Source organism: Equus caballus, chromosome 25 (assembly GCF_041296265.1).
Source record: "Equus caballus isolate H_3958 breed thoroughbred chromosome 25, TB-T2T, whole genome shotgun sequence".
Taxonomy (NCBI): domain Eukaryota; kingdom Metazoa; phylum Chordata; class Mammalia; order Perissodactyla; family Equidae; genus Equus; species Equus caballus.
This window is the reverse complement of record NC_091708.1, coordinates 27,587,562-27,605,051: the sequence shown is the minus strand read 5'-3', so window position 1 is coordinate 27,605,051 and position 17,490 is coordinate 27,587,562. Positions and strand designations below refer to the sequence as shown.

The following is a 17,490-nucleotide window of genomic DNA, read 5'->3' as shown; positions in this document are numbered from 1 at the left end:
CCCCAAATCACCAGCTTGCTCTTAACCTCCCCGCTGACTGTCTCCTGGTACTGAATTTCAGAGAGATGGGGCTAGAATCTTTATTCACAGAAATACGCCCCCGGTGCTGGAGTCACTGAGGTCTCGCACAGAATGAATGGACAGTAACTGCTAATGACCCACACATCAACAAAAATACACATCGGGCACCTACAGTATACAAGACACAGAGTTTAAAAAAAAAATAGCCACAATTTATTCAGCTCTTACAAAAGCTTGCAACTCAAAGTTGCAAGGCTTTTACAATTTTGGTGCCACTTAATCTTCACAATGACGTATGAGGTAGGTATTCTTACCCCATTCCACACAGGAGGAGTGAGACCCAAGGACGGGCAGGACGCTGCTCCTAAAGTGGCGGAACTTGGATCTGAGTGAATGTGCCTCTAGAACGCAAGCCCCCTCGCCACGTGCCCGTGTCACTAACGCAGAGCATTCAATCTTACAGCACCTCCTCCTTTGTGGACTCTGATCTTCACAGCGACTCTGAGATGCAGGCAAGACAGAGGTCACAGAGTCTTCTCAACGAGGAAACTGAGGCACAAGTGCAAAAAAAAATGTGTGTCATGGGCACCCCTGAATGCCCAGCCACCAGGTGAGACCATCGGAAACTCTAAAGAGAGGGAAAGGCAGCAAAGAACACACCAAGGGCTCTTTAAGGAAGCCTTAAAATGGAAAAATGGCTGTTTTGCCATTTAACGCACACATTTTTATTCTGGTATTACACTTACCGGGGTTTCACGGTTAGAGAATAAATATGGGCCTTTACTGATTGCATTCACAGCTCCTATTTCCTCTGAGGCAGGTGAGAGAGACAGTGATCGCCTTCATGAATAATTCTCATTCAGCAAAGCTGCCCTCAGAGAAATGCCTAGAACAGCCACTTGCAAAGGGCTGGTCTACACACTTGATTTCTCTTCTCCAGCCCAGAGAAAGCAAACAGATTAATCTCTTAACAGGGCAAGTCACCGGCATGAGTACATTTCATGTTCACCAGATCCACTTATAAAGGAGTGAATTGACACTCAGAGAGGTTAAGTGACCTAGCCAAGGTCACACAGCTAGGAAGCAGCAGATCTGGGATGAGAATCCAGGTCTCCTGCTAGCTAGGCCAGTGTTCCGTCCAAAGGAGCAGGAGGTCTGGGACACCTTGGCCGTGTGGGGCTGCAGGACCTTTCTACACGTAGATAAAGGCAGAAGACAATAGATAAACAGGCCAAGGGCTAGATGGAGCAGAAAAAGCTGGACATTCCCAGAACTTTGGCTTGGAAGAGCCATTAAGAATCTTCCAATCTACCCATTATACAGATGGGTGAACTGAGGACCAGCCGAAAGTCACACAGTTAGAAGGGGTGGCTAAGGACCAGAAGCCAGGTCTGTGCCAACCTCATCATTCAACTGAATAGAGACAGCAATTGGCAAAAGCTACTACGGAGATGACAAAGCACTCAATCCACAGGATTTTTTTTCCTGTAGCAGGTCCAGATCATGCACAAAGAGGACAAGGAGCAATCTTTGTCTTTGAGGAGTTTATAGTCTAGCTAGAAAAACAGGCATGTGCACAGGAAAATAGAATCAATAACTTAAAACGTCAGTAAAGGCAGCGGCTACATCAAGAATTTACAGGAGGCAGAGAGGAGCAGGGCTGGCTGTATTGAAGGCTTCCTGAAAGAGGGGTAAGTAACACTGGGCTTTGAAGCATGCATAGGAGTTCAACAGATGGAAAAGAATAGACATGTCAGTCCAGGAAAAAGTTTGACCTCATGAGGGAGTTTTGTGGGAGATGCAGCCAAAATTGCAGACGAAGGCTGGGTCTTAGGGGCTAGGGAACCCTTACATGCCAGGCCAGGGCTGTGAAATTGGGGCCTATGGAATGAGGGATCTTCGAACTTGTTCCGAAACAGAGAACCTGGAAGCCTGAGCTCCCCATGGAGCTCGGCGAGTGACAGATTATGCTTCCTTCCAGGAGCGTGTTAGTGTCAGAACACAGGGCCGTTGCTCTCCACCTGCAGTGTAAAACCACAACCACCAGCAGCCTGCCTTTGAACCAAATACGTCCTCCAGTCAGCCAGCCTCGCTCCTGTCCAAATGTTCCCATTGACAGCTGCGTGCTATTGGTTTCTTTCCTCCGTCCCTGGAAGACTGTGTGCCCGCAGACAGTAAACACAGGTGCCACTGTTTTTCACAGAATACAGAAGAAGAAAAACTTAAAAATGGAGAACATTCTGCCACTTGACTTCTTTGCTTCCGATTGGGAAGAGGCAGTCTTATCATTTTAGGGGCCCGAGGCAATGCCACCAGGAGCAGTGTCCTCCCGAAGCCTCCCTTCCCCATCTGACACGAAGGGGCTGGAGATGGGAGCGTCTCTGAGGCCGAGCCTCGGACACGTGTGTGGCCCCGTCAGGTCATCTTCACATTTCCTGGGTGTCCAGACAACGGAAGGGATGGGGGAGAAGCCTTCCATTCATGCCCGTGGTTCCCAGCAGCATAGAGTGACTTGGCGCGGGACCAGCCCGGCAACCCTCAGCTTCCGGAAAGGCCAGGGCTCCACGTGGTTTGTCGACAAGCCACTTCTGTCAAGAGTCGCAGAGTGACGAGACACCCCCATTGCTGACGTTACTGACAGCCTTCGGAGGGCCCCCAGACGCTTCTCTCCTCCCCGAGGATCAGCTCCCGAGGCCTCGCTGACTTCCCCCCTTCAGTCTCAGAGGAAGATGAGTCCCTTTGTCCTCAGGTCACCTGGCCAGGAACGGGCAGCACCCTGTGCCCAGGATGTGGGCCTCTATGAACTGGCAGGGGCACGGAACCCTCGGGGAGTCCATATGACGTGTGCCCCCTACCTCGGGGAGCTGGGATGTCACCAGGAGCCGGATGTAGTAGCCGCCGAACACCGCCAGCAGCTGCTGGGCCATCTCCTGCAAGAGGCAGGGAGGAGAGTGAGGACCACAGAGCAGCATCTAAGGCACGAGGGCAGAGCCGAGTGGTCCTCATGCCCCCTGGACCAGCCGCGATGCTCACTGGGAAGAACCCACCCAGAACTTCGCCTGGGGCCGTTGGAAGATGCCTGGCCTGGTCTGGAAGCCCTGCTTCCCAACTCCCTCTGTGGGGCTCCTGCTGCCTCAGTTTCCTCATCTCCGAGGCGGGTAACCTAACTGCTGATAGGCAATAATATAGGCACAAAAAAGCTATGGAGCCTCAGAGCACTTGAGAAATTACTACTGATTTCTCCCAGCCAATCACACACAGACACAGACTTCTTCACATTTCAAATGTCTATGAGTCTATAATGCGTCAGCTCAAGGTAACAATGCACCTGAAGATGATCCTTAACAAACGGGGCCGGGGGAAGCACCCCACGACGGCAGGATTCTTCAGTTCAGACACGGTGCCTGCTGGGTTTCCCTAGACAAATACTCCCACTGTATTAAGAGTTTGCTTGTAAAAACTGGATTTGTCACAAAACGACAAATCCTGTGTGAGTCCACTTATACAAGGCGCCTAGAGCAGTGAATTCATAGAGACCGAAAGTAGAAGGGAGGTCACCAGGGGCTGGGGAAGCGGGAACGGGGAGCTTGTGTTTAATGGGTATGGAGGTTCAGCTTGGGAAGATGGAAACTTCTGGAAATGGATGGCCGTGATGGGTATACAACAATGTGAAAGTACTTAATGCCACTGAATTGGACACTTAAAAATGGTTGAGGTGGTAAATTTTATATTTGCATGTTTTACTGCAACGAAAAAAAGTAAAAAACAGAATTTAAAAATTGGATCTAATGCATGCTCTTAGTAACCCAGGCCAGGCCTGGCGGTCTAGTGGTTAAGATCCGGCACTCCCGTCGCTGTGGCCCAGGGTCGTTTCCCCATCAGGGAACCACACCCTCCATCTGGTTGTCATACCGTGGAGGCTGCGTGTAGCTGTGATGCTGAAAGCTATGCCACTGGGATTTCAAATACCAGCAGGGTCCCCAAGGTGGACAGGTTTCAGTGGAACTTCCAGACTAAGACAGAATAGGAAGAAGGACCTGGCCACTCACTTCCAAAAAAATTTGGCCACGCAAATCCTGTGAACAGCAGTGGAGCATGGTCCGACACAGTGCCGGAAGGCGAGAGGATGGCGCCAAAAGACCGCGCCGGGCTCCGCTCTGCTGTCCACAGGGTCGCTAGGAGTCGGAATCAACTCAATGGCATTAAGAGCAAAAACTTATTAACACATTTGGTCTCGAAAGGTCTGTTCCCTGGTCTGGCAGTCAGAATTTCAGGGAGAACGTTTCAATTCCTCATGCGTGGCACTGAAGGTCTTCCGTAAGACTTGTGTCCAGTGGGAAGGGACTAAAGTAAGGGGGCTACATCAAGGATGTGCATGTCAGTAGAGTTAGTGACGAAGAACAGGCTTTCAAATCAAAAAGGCCGAGGGAGGGGGCCGGCCAGCGGCCAAGTGGTTAAGATGGCGTGCTCCGCTTCGGCGGCCCAGGATTTCACTGGTTTGAATCCTGGGCGCAGACATGGTCCCGCTCATCAGGCCATGCTGAGGCGGCGTCCCACATGCCACAACTGTAAAGACTCACAACTAGAATATACAACGACAGACTGGGGCGCTTTGGGGAAAAAGAGAAAAAAAAAAAAGAAGATTGGCAACAGATGTTAGCTCAGGTGCCAATCTAAAAAAAAAAAAAAACAAGCCAACGGGGAATTTCAGCTCAGCCACCCTGTGACAGAATCTGAGCAAGTCTGTTCCCCTTGCTGAGCCCATTTCTTCATCAGTAAAAGAGCGGAAATCATAGCATCGATCTGCATGAGCTGGAGTGAGGATTAAAGGAACTCATGGATGGAAAGCCCAGGCAGAACCTAGCGCTCGATAATGTCAATGTCGTTCCTACTATCATTATTCAAAAAAGCAGAAATGCCACCTAGTTCTGCAGGATCAGTGTTTCCCGTGAGCCAGCCTTTGTCCTAGAAAATACTGAAAACTTCAAAGAGCCTACCGCTCACGAGCTCAGATTGGTCTTCTCGCCCATCTACGCCAAAATCAATAACATAAGAAGAAAGAACGGTGGCCGACAGCCTGGCCTATTGAGAAGCCGCAGAGCTGGCCGCTGCCCTTGGCTTTGTCACGTTCTCCGCTGCTCTGGGACCTTGAGCAAGTCAGCTGACCTCTCGGAAGCTTATTTCACCCGTCAAGGAAGACGGGGAAATACTCCATACCTCAGAGGGTCTGCTAAAGGATTTTATGTGTAATAAAAATCTGTAAAAACATAAGAGATCATTACAACCATTTCTGCACCTTTCACGGACACCGGGTTCCCACTGAAATATGACGGTCCAGCCCACGCTGAGACCTGGGCTCTGATTATATCTTCCCTATAAGTTATGAGGGCAGCTACTTTAAAAACCTGTGCACACGTACTAAGACTTGATATTCATGACGGGAAATTGTATTACCATTGATGTGAATGAATTTGAAAAAATAATTTAAAAGACCCATCGTATTTAATAGGCTATTTCACACAAACCCACACACGCGTGCTGCAATAAGGTACGTGACCTTATCAATCTTTTTTCTGTTCTTTAAAAAAAAAAGTCAATGGGATTCAAGTGAAGAGATTAAGACATTTATCATTTTCTCTTGAAATAGTCCTATTATATGCAGGCCCCCTTTGGACCTTTAATCTTCAAATTTGTTGACTGAAAAGAAAATGCCAGTGCTCTCTGGCATCACCCCATGACTGAGGCCACCCCTGGGGGCCTGTGTCCCAGACACCGGGTCTGCCCCCACCACGGGGAGCAGAGGGTAGCACAGCTGTGAACTGCATTAGCAGATTCCTGGTCTACCAGCACGCGGTCATCCTGGACAGCTCGGGTGGCAGGACCCAACAGAACCCTGAGGCTGGAGGAACTGGACTTCAACAGAGATGCATATAAGATTCAAATATCCCACTGCAATTTAAGTAGATGGATGGAGAGACGACTGACTGATGAACGGATTAAAAAATGGCCCAAATACTCATCAACATGTTCACAGTTCGGCAGCCTATGACCCACAGACATGTAACTAACATCCAACAAAATAACCAAAAAGACTATCCAAGATATTTTTTAAATGGGTGAAAAAACTGATTCCTATAAGCTATTTTGTGCATGTGTGTGTGAGGAAGTCTGGCCCCAAGCTGACACCTGTTGCCAATCTTCCCTTTTTTTGCTGAGGAAGACTGGCCCTAAGCGATCTTCCTCTATTTTGTATGTGGGACGTCGCCCCAGCATGGCTTGATGAGCAAGATGTAGGTCCGTGTCCAGGATCCAAACCCGTGAGCCCTGGGCCACTGAAGCGGAGCTGGTGAACTTAACCGCTATGCCAGCGGTCTGGCCCCTCCTATAAGCTATTTTTTAAAGTGTTGGGGTGAGGGGAAAAAATATAGAAAACTAGTCAGCTAAAAGATGTGCGTGGTCCCTACCAACTCAGGAAAGCCATGTCCCCCGGCATCCAGAACCTGAGACCTGCACACACACTGCCAGCACCCCGTGGGGGAGGGGCTGGCACCCGTTACCTCCGGCTCAGCCTCGGGAACAAGCTGGTGGAGCTCGGTCTGCATGAGCGGCCTCTCCTGGGGTTCAGGCCTGCTGGGCAGGAGAGGAGCTTCCTCCATCGGGTCCTCCGGCTCCTCAGCCGCGGCGGGGCTCACCCCGGTCTCCATGACAACGCACAGCTGGCTCAGTCTGCGTCTCAGCAAGGACTGCAAAGGAAAGAGGGGGGCTCGGGCGGTGACCCAAGTTGGGTGGGAGGTGGGAGGCAAGTCGCTCCCCGAGCTGCAGACCCACAGAGCACAGATGGCTCCACCTACAGACCCAGATGCTGACCTCACGTGGATCTGGACCCAAGCCACGCTGGAGCCATCAGGTCACTCCCTACACAAGGACGCTCTTTATTGCCTCTGGGGCACTCTTCCCTTCTGGCTCTCATTTGCTCTTCAAAGCACCCTGGGATGTGGTCTCTTTCTCCATATCTTGCAGGTGAGAAACTGACGCCCAGAGGCCTTGCCCAAAGCCACATGGGAACGACCGGGCGGGGTCAGGGCAAAACCAGGCCCCTGACTTCAAGACCGACTCCAGCTCTTGTGGGGCCCAGGAAAAGGCTGACCCCCGGGAAGGAGGCCCAGGCTCAGGGACAGGCGGGCTAGGCTCCAAACCGGCATCACCCATTGGCTGTGTGACCAGGGGCAGCTGGTGACTGGAGTTCCAGAGCCTCGGTTTTCTCATCTGGAGAATGAGAGCAAAAGCTCCCTGTTCTTCTTTATAAATGGTAGGAAGGCATTTTGAACAAGTGAAACTACATGGTACTTTCCTCCACAGGATCTTTATTATCATCATATTATTATATTATAAATACATACTCACTGTAGGAAATGTGGAAAATGTGATTAGCTAAAAAGAAGGAGATTTGGGCCAGCCCTGTGGCCTAGTGGTTAAGTTAGGCACGCTCCGCTTTAGCAGCCTGGGTTCAGATCCCAGGCACAGACCTACACCACTCATCATCGGCCACACTGTGGTGGACCCACATACAAAATAGAGGAAGACTGGCACAGATGTTAGCTCAGGGCAAATCTTCCTCAAGCAAAAATAGGAAGATTGGCAACAGATATTAGCTCAATCTTCCTCAGCAAAAAAAAAAAAAAAAAAAAAGGAGAGGATTTGTTAAAATGAGATTAAAAAGTCAAAATTCCCTAGGCAAAAACAAGTGCTGACTCCACATAGGTAATTCTTCCTTTCAAGGAACTTTCCCTTAGACATTTCTCCAACACTGAGGTAATGCAATCTATATACTGTGGCCTCCTGGTTTATTTTCTTGTCTGCTGTTTCACGTAAGGTGACTTACCTCTTGGTTAGTCTTCATTTCTTGAACATGGTCAGCCAAGAACTGCACACAGTTCTCCAGGTCGAAGTAGACAAACCAGAGCTGGGGAGAGAGGACCCCACGATCGCTGAGGCTCAAAGCCAGCCCGACCTCGAACCTCCAGCTCCTGCCTCCGCTTGGAGGCCAGCCCTGCTCAGGCCGACTGGGCTTAGCCTGGTCCCTGGTGGGGGCGTAACATTCTGCTCTCTCTCAGAGTCCCCATCCGTGAAGCTTCCTTTGTACACTGGTAGAAAAATGGCTTTGTGTGCAAATTCAGAAAATGTCAAACTCTATTCAAAATGGCTGCGGCCCCATCTCCCACGGGTCACGGAGCCTCCCAGACAGACCCCAATCGTCCCGGATGGCTCGCAGCCACCTGGAGCCACCACCTCCATTCTCAGGGGGGGAGGTGCCCTTCTGCCCAGAGCCCAACATGCAAACGAGTGAAACCCTTCAGAGCCGTCCCCCCACTGCTCAGGTCAGAGAGAATCCACGTGGGCGCCATGGGGGGCAGGGAGCGGGGTGAGAAACCATCACCTCACCCTTACCTCCCCTTCCTCCTCAACCTCACAGCCCCCAGAAAGCCAGGTCACACTCAGCCAGGCCGACATCTCCACGTTCACGCATTACAACATCTTGTGGGGTCCACACTGCCGCACATCACAACCCGAGCTCTGTAAGAATCTGCGGGCCCATCTCCCACCTCCACCCACCAGCCCCTTCCTCTGGATCCCAGAGCTCCCTCCTCCCAGGGACGGACCCCCGAGACCCAGGCGCACATCTTTCTGCCAACTAGTCTCTCCCGCTGTCTCATCCCCAAGGATATATTTTTTAGATGAATTTTTTTTTTACTTTTTATTATGAAATTTGCCAAACATACACAAAGGAGAGCAAATGACGTCATCAACCTCCCCCTCCCCACCATCTTGGTTCAATGGTTATCACTCCACGGCTACTCTTGTTTCATCTCTACCCCTGACCACCACTCACCCTTGACACCTCCACCCCCACCCCATTGCTGGTGATTTTAAAGAAAATCCAAGATATTGTATCACTTCATCCCAAGAGACTACTTTGAAACTGAAAGAACCTAATTATTTTAAAAGATGTGGCCATTCATTTGTCATCCATCCATTGACGCCTTCAACTAACACTTGCCGAATCAGCCCTCTGTGCCAAATGATAAAGAGGATTTAGAGAAACACGAGGCTGAAAGGACCCCCAGATTCAAGGGGCTTCCAGTCTAAGATGTCACACCTGAACTGCCAGAAATCTTGTGATGCCATCGAGCTCACCCCCGGGGCTGGGTAGGATCCCCTGACACCCTAGACCGTCTCAGGTGTGCTGGGCTCCATCCACACAGGGATCCGTGCAGGTCTGCGCTCTGCTGCAGCCTCAGCGCCTAGAACAGCGCCTGGCACACATCTGAGGATGAACAGGTCGCGCGCACAAGGAGCTTCTTCCGGGGCCCGCCCGCACGCCCACCCCGGGCTCCCACAGGGCGAGGGGTAGCAATAGGCGGAGGTGAGAAAGCAGATGTGATGCTGAGATTTAGCTATTCCTGCCTGGCAGAGCTCAGCCAGATCAGCAGCCCCGGGCCTCACTCACCCCGCCCATGTCCCAGACCTCCTGTGTGACCTTGTCCTAGTCACTTAAGGTCTACCCACTGCCCTTGGGGCAAAGCAAACATCTGAGCCAGGAGGACAAGGCCTTCGAGTGCGACCTGCCTCTCCAGGGACCTGGCCTGAGCCCTGGGGCCACTGGGGGCTCCGCACAGAGGAGGCCCCATCTGTCTGCTGAATAAACGCGGAATGAGGAGTGCGGCGAGGATGGTCTCTGAGCTTCCCTTCCAGCCCCGGCCTGTGGAGGCTCCAGGCAGCTGGTTAAGGCCCAGAGCCAAGTCTCCAGGAAGAAACGCTGGGGCTGGGAGGGAGGGAAGGGCTGCCGAGGCCATCCCGGAAGACCCTGTGCAGACAGGAGGACACGGGCCACCTCTCGCCACCAGCCCAGCCCAGCGGGCCCTCAAGGAGAAGTCACCCCGAGACAAGTACCTGGATCACGCTCTGGCAGCCTTCCACCGTGTCCGTCACCCCCAGCAGCAGCCGGTGCCTCAGGAGTGCTCCGTTGGCGGCCGCCAGCCTCAGGTCCGTGTTGGTGTTGGCCTGTAAGACAGACGCCCACCCATGGCCAGACCTCCATGCCACCAGGGAGCTCTGGGCCCCAGTAATTACCCTGCACTGTCCCATCCCTGGACGCCATGGGACACCCCTCATCTTCTAGACACACACAATGCCTCCCCGATAAGACGAGATCATGGGGTTGTTGGGACAATAAATTCAGCTGGAGCCCGGCTCTGCTACTTCCTGGCTGTGTGGCCCTGGACAGATTACATGCCTTCTCTGAGCCTCGCTTTCTTCAGCTGTAGAATAAGGACAGAGAGTGTCCCTGCCTCTTAGGATGTGGTGAGATTTCACTGAGATTGTGTGTAGGAACCCAGCGCCTGGGACACAGTCGGGGGCAACAGACGTGTGTGGGGGGAGGAGGGTTGGGAGGGGGTTAGACGGTCTGAACGTTGGTCATGTAAGTAAACACCCGCTCTGTCTACACGGCACCTGCTCTCGGAAGTACCTAGGACAGCGCTGGTCCTCAGAGGAGGCTCTGGGAATCCATCTCCTTCTTTCCCCACCCAAAACAACGACGTCAAGTATTTAGTTGACAAAGCAGAAGCGAAGCAGGCTGGGAAGAAGAAGGGTATGAAGACCCTTGGTTTGGGAGAAGGCCTCTCTGAGATGCAATTAGAAGGCAGCCCAGTCAAACACCATGGTCCCCAAAAGGGGCAGGACCCCAGGAGGGAAATTCTGGAAATGTGAGGTCCTTTTGTTCATCACAGGGATGGGATGGGCAAGGCCGGCACTTAGGGACGAGGACTAGGGATGCTAAATGCGTGCCTTCCACTGAAGGTCGTGCCCCACGGGAGAGAATCCCGCAAGCAGAAGACCTGCCTCGTGGCCTTCCCGCACCCCAAAGGCCCCACCGGGCATGAATGCAGCGAAAATCTGCTGATAATTCTCCGACCGGCCAACTAACTCCATTTTACATAGAAACCTAAAGTGAGGTTTTTTTAAAGAGATTTAAATATACTGAATTTTCCAGGAATGCCACTACTGTGCGAATCGAGGCGAGATTCTGTTTTGTTTTTCCTAGAACATTAGTAGGGGCCGTTCACCCTTTCAGAAACCTGTGTCACCAAGGCCCCAACCCTGACTCCGGCTCTCACCACCTGCGTGACCTCGGGCAAATTACTCACCACCTCTGGCTCCGTCTCGTCTCCACCCTGGAGATAATATCACCCCCTTATATTCAGGGTTAGAATAAGGATGAAATGAGTTAACCCACGGAGAACACGTGGCAGAATGAACACTCAATGCATGTCAGCTAACGGTATCATGATGACGACGATATTGAACTGAAATCATCATGCCTTCCACTGCACCATGTTGGCCGCAACTATCTTTAGGAACTTCCCACCTGCTGCAGCAATGTGCTCCACTCTGCAGGGGACACAAGGCAGGGTCTCGCCTGCCTTCACAAGCCTTCCAATCCTGAGAAAGGCTAATAAGGCCCCAAACAAGGGGAAACCAAGGCAGTGTGTGCAAAATGCTGAGGCTCTCAAAGATGTCACGTGATGCAGGTAGGACACTAACAGTAAGAGTGACAACGGTTGGGGGGGATCTGCATGGTCCTGAGTGACAAGGGATCCAAGAAGGAACAAGAGCTAAGGCCCAAAGGAAGACCTGAGGGGGGCTGTGTGACCACAGACTAGAGTTAACTTCTCTGAGCTTCGGTTTCCCCCACTGGAAAAGAAAGTGAATAATCCTAACAGTTAATACTTAGTGAGCATTTACTTTATACCAAGTAGTATCATATTGCGTGCAATAAGTCATTTAATTCTCCCAATGACCCTATGAGAGAGCTACAATTACGATCCCAACTGACAGATGAGCAAACTAAGGCCCTGAGAGGTTAAGTGATAAATTACCCAGCTTGCAGAGCTGGCCAACGGCAGAGGTATCCTGCCTCCTTGTCAGGTTGTTGTTGGGCATAGGATTCAGGCCCCAAACAGAGAGCACAGAATAGGTGCTCATTAAATGATGGTCATTACTAGGAAGGAAAGGACCCTGGAGGGGCTCCCAGAACGAGCAAACAGCGATGACAGGAGCGCCTCTCTGTACCTGGGGCCTCCGTGCTGTACCTGGAAAGACACGGGGTCTTGTTCCTCTCTGTGTCCTTCTCTAGGACACTGCCTGGCACTTGCTGGGCTTCATAAATACCAGGTGAACAAAGACAGGAGGGAGAGAAGGAAGCAGAGCCCAGGAGGCACCCTCAACGGCATCCTTGAAGCACCTGCCAGGAGCCAGACAGCTGCCTGCTCCTGCTAACACACAACACTTTGCTCTTTCCCCTCCCCAAGAGAAGTTTCTGGCTGCAGGAGCGGCCAGATCAATTTATTTTTTATAGGCCAAGCATAAGGGCCGTGAAAGCTCCAACAGAGCCCAAGGGCAGCGTTATTTTGGCAGCCTCGTTGCAAAGCCCAACAAAGATCTTTTCAGAACGATTAAGCCATAAGGTTCCCGTTTGTCTCCGTGAGCACAGACAGCAAACGGAATTCACACCCCAAACCCGGACCACACGGCCCGACATGCCACCCTCTCCCCCAGAGTCAGGCAAGGGCGGAGTGTTTGCAGGTCTCAGGGTCCAGCTCTGTGCCAGCTGCTGGTGGAGCCTCCTAAGCAGCTGGAAAGACAGCGGAGGTGCCGTAGGCAGAATAGCGACCCCCTAAAGATGCTGAGTCCTACTCCCCAGAACCTGCAAGTATGTTACGTTACATGGCAAAGGGGAATCCAGGACGTAGATGGAGTTAAGGTTGCTAATTAGCTGATCTTAAAATAGGGAGATGGCCCCAGATTACCCAGGCAGCCCCATGGAAGCACAAGAGGCCTTAAAAGTGGAAGAGGGGGGCCAGCCCAGTGGCGTAGTGGTTAAGTTCACATGCTCCACTTTGGTGGCTCGGGGTTCGGAGGTTCAGATCTCAGGTGTGGCCCTACACACCACTCATCAAGCTATGCTGTGGCCAACATACACATACAAAATAGAGGAAGATTGGCACAGACGTTAACGCAGCGACAACCTTCCTCAAGCACAAAGAGGAAGATTGGCAACAGACGTTAGCTCAGGGCCAATCTTCCTCACCAAAAAAAAAAGTGGAAGAGGGAGGCAAAAGGTTCACAGTCAAAGATGTGAGAAGGACTTGACCCTCCATTGCTGGCTTTGAAGATGGAGGAAGGAGCCACGAGCCAAGGAATGCAGGTGGCCTCCAAGAGCTGGAAAAGGCAAGAAAACAGATTCTGCCCTAGAAGCTGCAGAGAGGATGCAGCCCCTCCACGTCAAACTTCTAAACTACAGAACACTGCGATGATAAACTGGTGGTGTTTTAAGCCACTCCATTTACAGGAAGCCGTTCCAGCAGCCATAGAAGGCCAACACAGTAGGGTCCGGACTGAGAACACGGCTTGGAATCAGAGCATCCCGGCCCTGAATTCCAGCTCCGCCATTTACTGGGAGCATGACCTTGGCCCACTCCTCCAGCCTCCTTGGAGCCTCAGTTCCCCATCTGTAAAATGAGTGGCAAAGACTCCACCCAGAGACCTCCTGGGGGGTTTCAGGAGTTAACCTGTGCGAAGCCCTTAACAGCCGAACCAGCACATGCGAAGTGCTCAGTAAGTAACAAAAGACACTGAAGAAGCAGAACACGATTGTGAACCACACATTAAGCCGGAGGGACCAATCTCCTTGGTGATAAGATTGGGAGGCAGAGGGCTCGGGCTTGGAAACCCCGCTCTGCCACTCACAGGGGGATCTAAACTCTCGGACCAGCCCCGCTCTGCCTCAAAGGTCACTGCTGGGGTTAAACAAGGCACAAGCATCAACAGAGCACGAGGTGAGCATCCGCCCGCCTCTGCCTCTGCCGGGGGCTCAACCTCAGGCACCTCGGGCTGCGAGGTGGGCTCCGGACCCCCTTCCTCACTCACAGGGCGTCGCGAGCATCCGGGGAGACAGGAGGTGCATGAAAGGGCTCCGTGAACTCAAAGCGCCCTCCTGCGCCTCCCAGACGCCCTTGCGACACAGCTTGCTTCTAGAAACACAACCCACAGGGATGAGACAGGAAAAGCAGAGGATTTAATCCCACATGTGATTTGATTTCTTGCAGTCCCTGAGCACCTGGGCAGTGAATTTCCACGGTGGGAGAAATTCTTCGACGCAGGGAAAAGAGAACGCCCTGCCGTGGATCCACCTCCCACCCCGATTCCAGAGGGAGCGTGGCCGGGGTCCCGCGACCTCTCACCTTCCTCTGGTGTCTCTCGAAGATGAGCACGAGAGCCAGGGTCAGGCTGACCGCGGCCAGGGTCACGAGCAGCACGGCCACCCAGTGGTTCCCCAGGGCGAAGAGCTGGCTGGTGGAGTAGATGTTTGCCCACACCACCACATAGAACACCTGCAGGGGCCAGAGACGGAGCGCGCTCAGAACACCTGTCCTGACGAGGCAGCTGCATTCACAGGGCCAAAAGGGACGGATGGGGGTCTGCGCGCGGAGCCCTTGGTCCTCATGCACAGGACAGGCCTGAGAATAGCTGCCCCGGATCCGTGCTCGCCCGGATTTTAAATAAAACAGAAAAGGGCAGGGGGCTTGGGAGTAAGATAAAGCAGAGTCAGAAGCCCACGCTGGTCCTTCAGCTGCTGTGTGGGCTTGGACGAGGTGTCACAGCTCTCTGAGCCTTAATGTCCTCATCTATAAAATGGGGTAATACCTAGTCTGCAGGGTTGCATCAGGGTTAGGAAGATAACATACGTGACAGCACAGCACTTATCAGGGAATTAATAAATGTTGATGGCCATCCCTTTTCCTTCCCTAGGAGCGGGAGGTGGGAGTCTGAGTGCTATTGGCCCATTTATGCACAGAGAGGAAGCAAGTCAACACGGTGAAGAAAGATGCTGAATCCAGTCTGCCCGGGTTCCCGTTCTGGCTCCGCCATAGGTGTGTGTGTGCGCAGGTGTATATGTTTATAGGTATGTGTGTGTGTGTCTACACAGGTATATAGGATTAGAGCTGAAACGGACCTATCTAGTGAACAGGAGAGGAAACCAAGTCCCAGAGGGGAGGAAAGTCTTGACCCAGCCAGACACGGAGTCCAGAGCCTCAGAGGTGGGTCAGCGGATCCCCAGCCCCCAGCTCCGCCCTTGGGAAACCCTGCCTCCCCTCCGTTCCCCGGGGGCCTGGTGACAACTCTCTCCTGTAAGTTTCCCCTCCCCACAAATCCGGGCCCCTGTGGACTGCTCTCTCCCAGGCAGCTGGGTCACCAGCCCCCACATCCCATACCCACCCCTCCAGGACAGGAGGCCACGCCGATGTCAGCAGGGCCACGGGGCCACGGCAGGGTCCGAATGCGGGCCGCCACCCTCCTTACCACAGCAAAGGCCAGCCGCATGGGCCGCGAGTTGTAGATGATGTATCTTCTGACTTGGGGCTCCAGGAGGGCGCTCTCGGCCAGGCTCCGGTACTGGTCGGCGGGGACCTGCTCGGTGCCCAAAGCAAAGCAATGATCAGCCAGGAGAACCACTCCCCAGCTCCCTCCCGCCAGCGGCAAGTCACTTCCAGGTCATGTGACTATCGTGTAGGAGGAAGAGCAGGCTCGTTCTGGGCTGAACCAGGAGGCCGACTGAGGGGCTCGGAGCGCTGGGTGGCAATCCCAGGGTGTAGCTGCTGGCTCAGGGAAGGCCCAGTATCACTGGGGAGGTGGGCAGCTGAAGACCCAGGAGGACATCCCGCACAGGGACGCCCACAGCCCCAGGCTCAGGACCTCACAGCAGACCCAGGAGAGCCTAATGGTTAAGGCACAGGCCCTGGAGTCAGCCAATCCCAGGTCCAAACCTTGGCCCTGCCACTCATGTGCTGTGTGACCTGGAGCAAGTTACCCCACTTCTCTGAGCCTTGGTTTCCTGCTCTATAAAATGAGGATAATAAGAGCACCCACCTTGTAGGGGCGGTGTGCAGATTAAATAAGCTAACAATTGTACTGGCATATGGGAGGAGGCCTAGTGGCTTCGGGAAGAGAGAACCAGGCAGGTGGGACCTTAACAACACCAATAGCTACAATTTATTGAACATTCACTTGGTGTCAGAGACAGTGCAAGTGTTCCTCAAACACTATTTCACTTAATCCCCACAGAAGCTCTGTGTAACTCTATTCATATTGCCCTCATTTTACAGATGATGAAACTGCGGCTCAGAGAGGTTAAGTCACCTGCTTAAAGTCACACAGGCAGTGAGCCGCAGAGCCGGATCTGCATCCACATCTACGGATCTTGGGAGCCTATGCCTCGAGTCACGATGCTTGAAGGCACTGCATTATTATCTAATGAATTTATGTACCCTTTGCTTCACATATGCAGTTCCCTCTCCTAAAATGCCCTTCCTCCTGTTTACCCAGCCAACTCCTATTTTTCCTGCTAGATCCCAGATCAAGTATCTGCTCATCTGGGAAGCTTTCACAACCACGGCTTCCCCAGGCGGGTTTATCGTTTTCTCCTGTGCGTGTCCTTGGCGTCCTGCACGTTCCTCCACGGGAGCATTTATGTCACGCTGTCCTGAGCTATCTGACGCATGTCCATCGCCCCCACGGGGCTCTGGGAGCAGGGTGAGCACAGGCAGTGGGTCCTTTTCACCACTGAATACTGTGCCTACCGCCCAGGTTCTTGGCTGGCACAGGGTGGGCACCCACACCACACATCTGTCATGTGAATTCATTGGGAGGAGCTGGTTCTAAGACATCTCCCTTCTATCCCCAACCACATTGGGCACGGAGCGTTTCATAAAGATTCTGTGAGTAACGGCATGAAAGGATGGATGGACGGACAGACAGGTGGACGGACGGATAGAAGGGAAATGGTAGAGAGCCAGGAAAATCGCACCCACCTGGATGCCCCAGGTCTGCAGCTGCTCCTCAGCGGCCCCCAGATCGAAGGCGATGGGCGCACAGGTGTTGTCGATCCGGAGAACCGTGAGGACCTGGCCATTGTGCAGCCCTGGAAGCAGACCAGAGGCTTCGTGTGGCCGAGCCATAGGACCCTGGATGAGCCCAGAGCCTGATGGAGTCACCTCCCCTGGCCGTGAGAACCTTCTCATGGCAAAAAGGGACAATGGCTGTCTGCTAATCCCTATGGGAGAAGGACTGGACTGGACCCAAAAGCCCCCAGGAGAGGGAACCAGGACCAGAGCGTGGAGGCCAGTAGGACCCAATGCAAGGCTATATGAGGATGAACTCCCCAAGAATGAGAGCTGTCCACACACAGAACGCGAGGTAGTGAGGTCCCCATCACAGGGGAGGATATTTAAACAGAGACTGAACAACTAACTACATTGAGGAGATGACATAGCAGACATTGATTTGAGCACTGCAAAGGAAACTCAACCAAATAACTCGGACATCCCTGGTGGGCTCAGAGGCTAAGTA

At 52.7% G+C, this 17,490-nt stretch overlaps 1 protein-coding gene across 4 annotated transcripts in view; it reads right to left on the bottom strand.

Annotated features, from left to right (window-relative positions):
* Positions 1–211: 211 nt before the first annotated feature.
* TMEM268 (transmembrane protein 268) overlaps positions 212–17,490 on the bottom strand; it is a 28,745-nt gene continuing 11,466 nt past the window's right edge. For all 4 annotated transcript variants that reach the window (XM_070251224.1, XM_023628738.2, XM_023628739.2 and 1 more), the window contains 7 exons: positions 16,953–17,062; positions 15,445–15,552; positions 14,325–14,474; positions 9,973–10,083; positions 7,904–7,984; positions 6,579–6,764; positions 212–2,951 (listed from right to left, as the gene is read on the bottom strand). In XM_070251224.1, the coding sequence (XP_070107325.1) occupies positions 2,772–2,951; positions 6,579–6,764; positions 7,904–7,984; positions 9,973–10,083; positions 14,325–14,474; positions 15,445–15,552; positions 16,953–17,062 (926 nt within the window). In that variant the 3' untranslated portion in view covers positions 212–2,771. The remainder of the gene's footprint in view (positions 2,952–6,578; positions 6,765–7,903; positions 7,985–9,972; positions 10,084–14,324; positions 14,475–15,444; positions 15,553–16,952; positions 17,063–17,490) is intronic.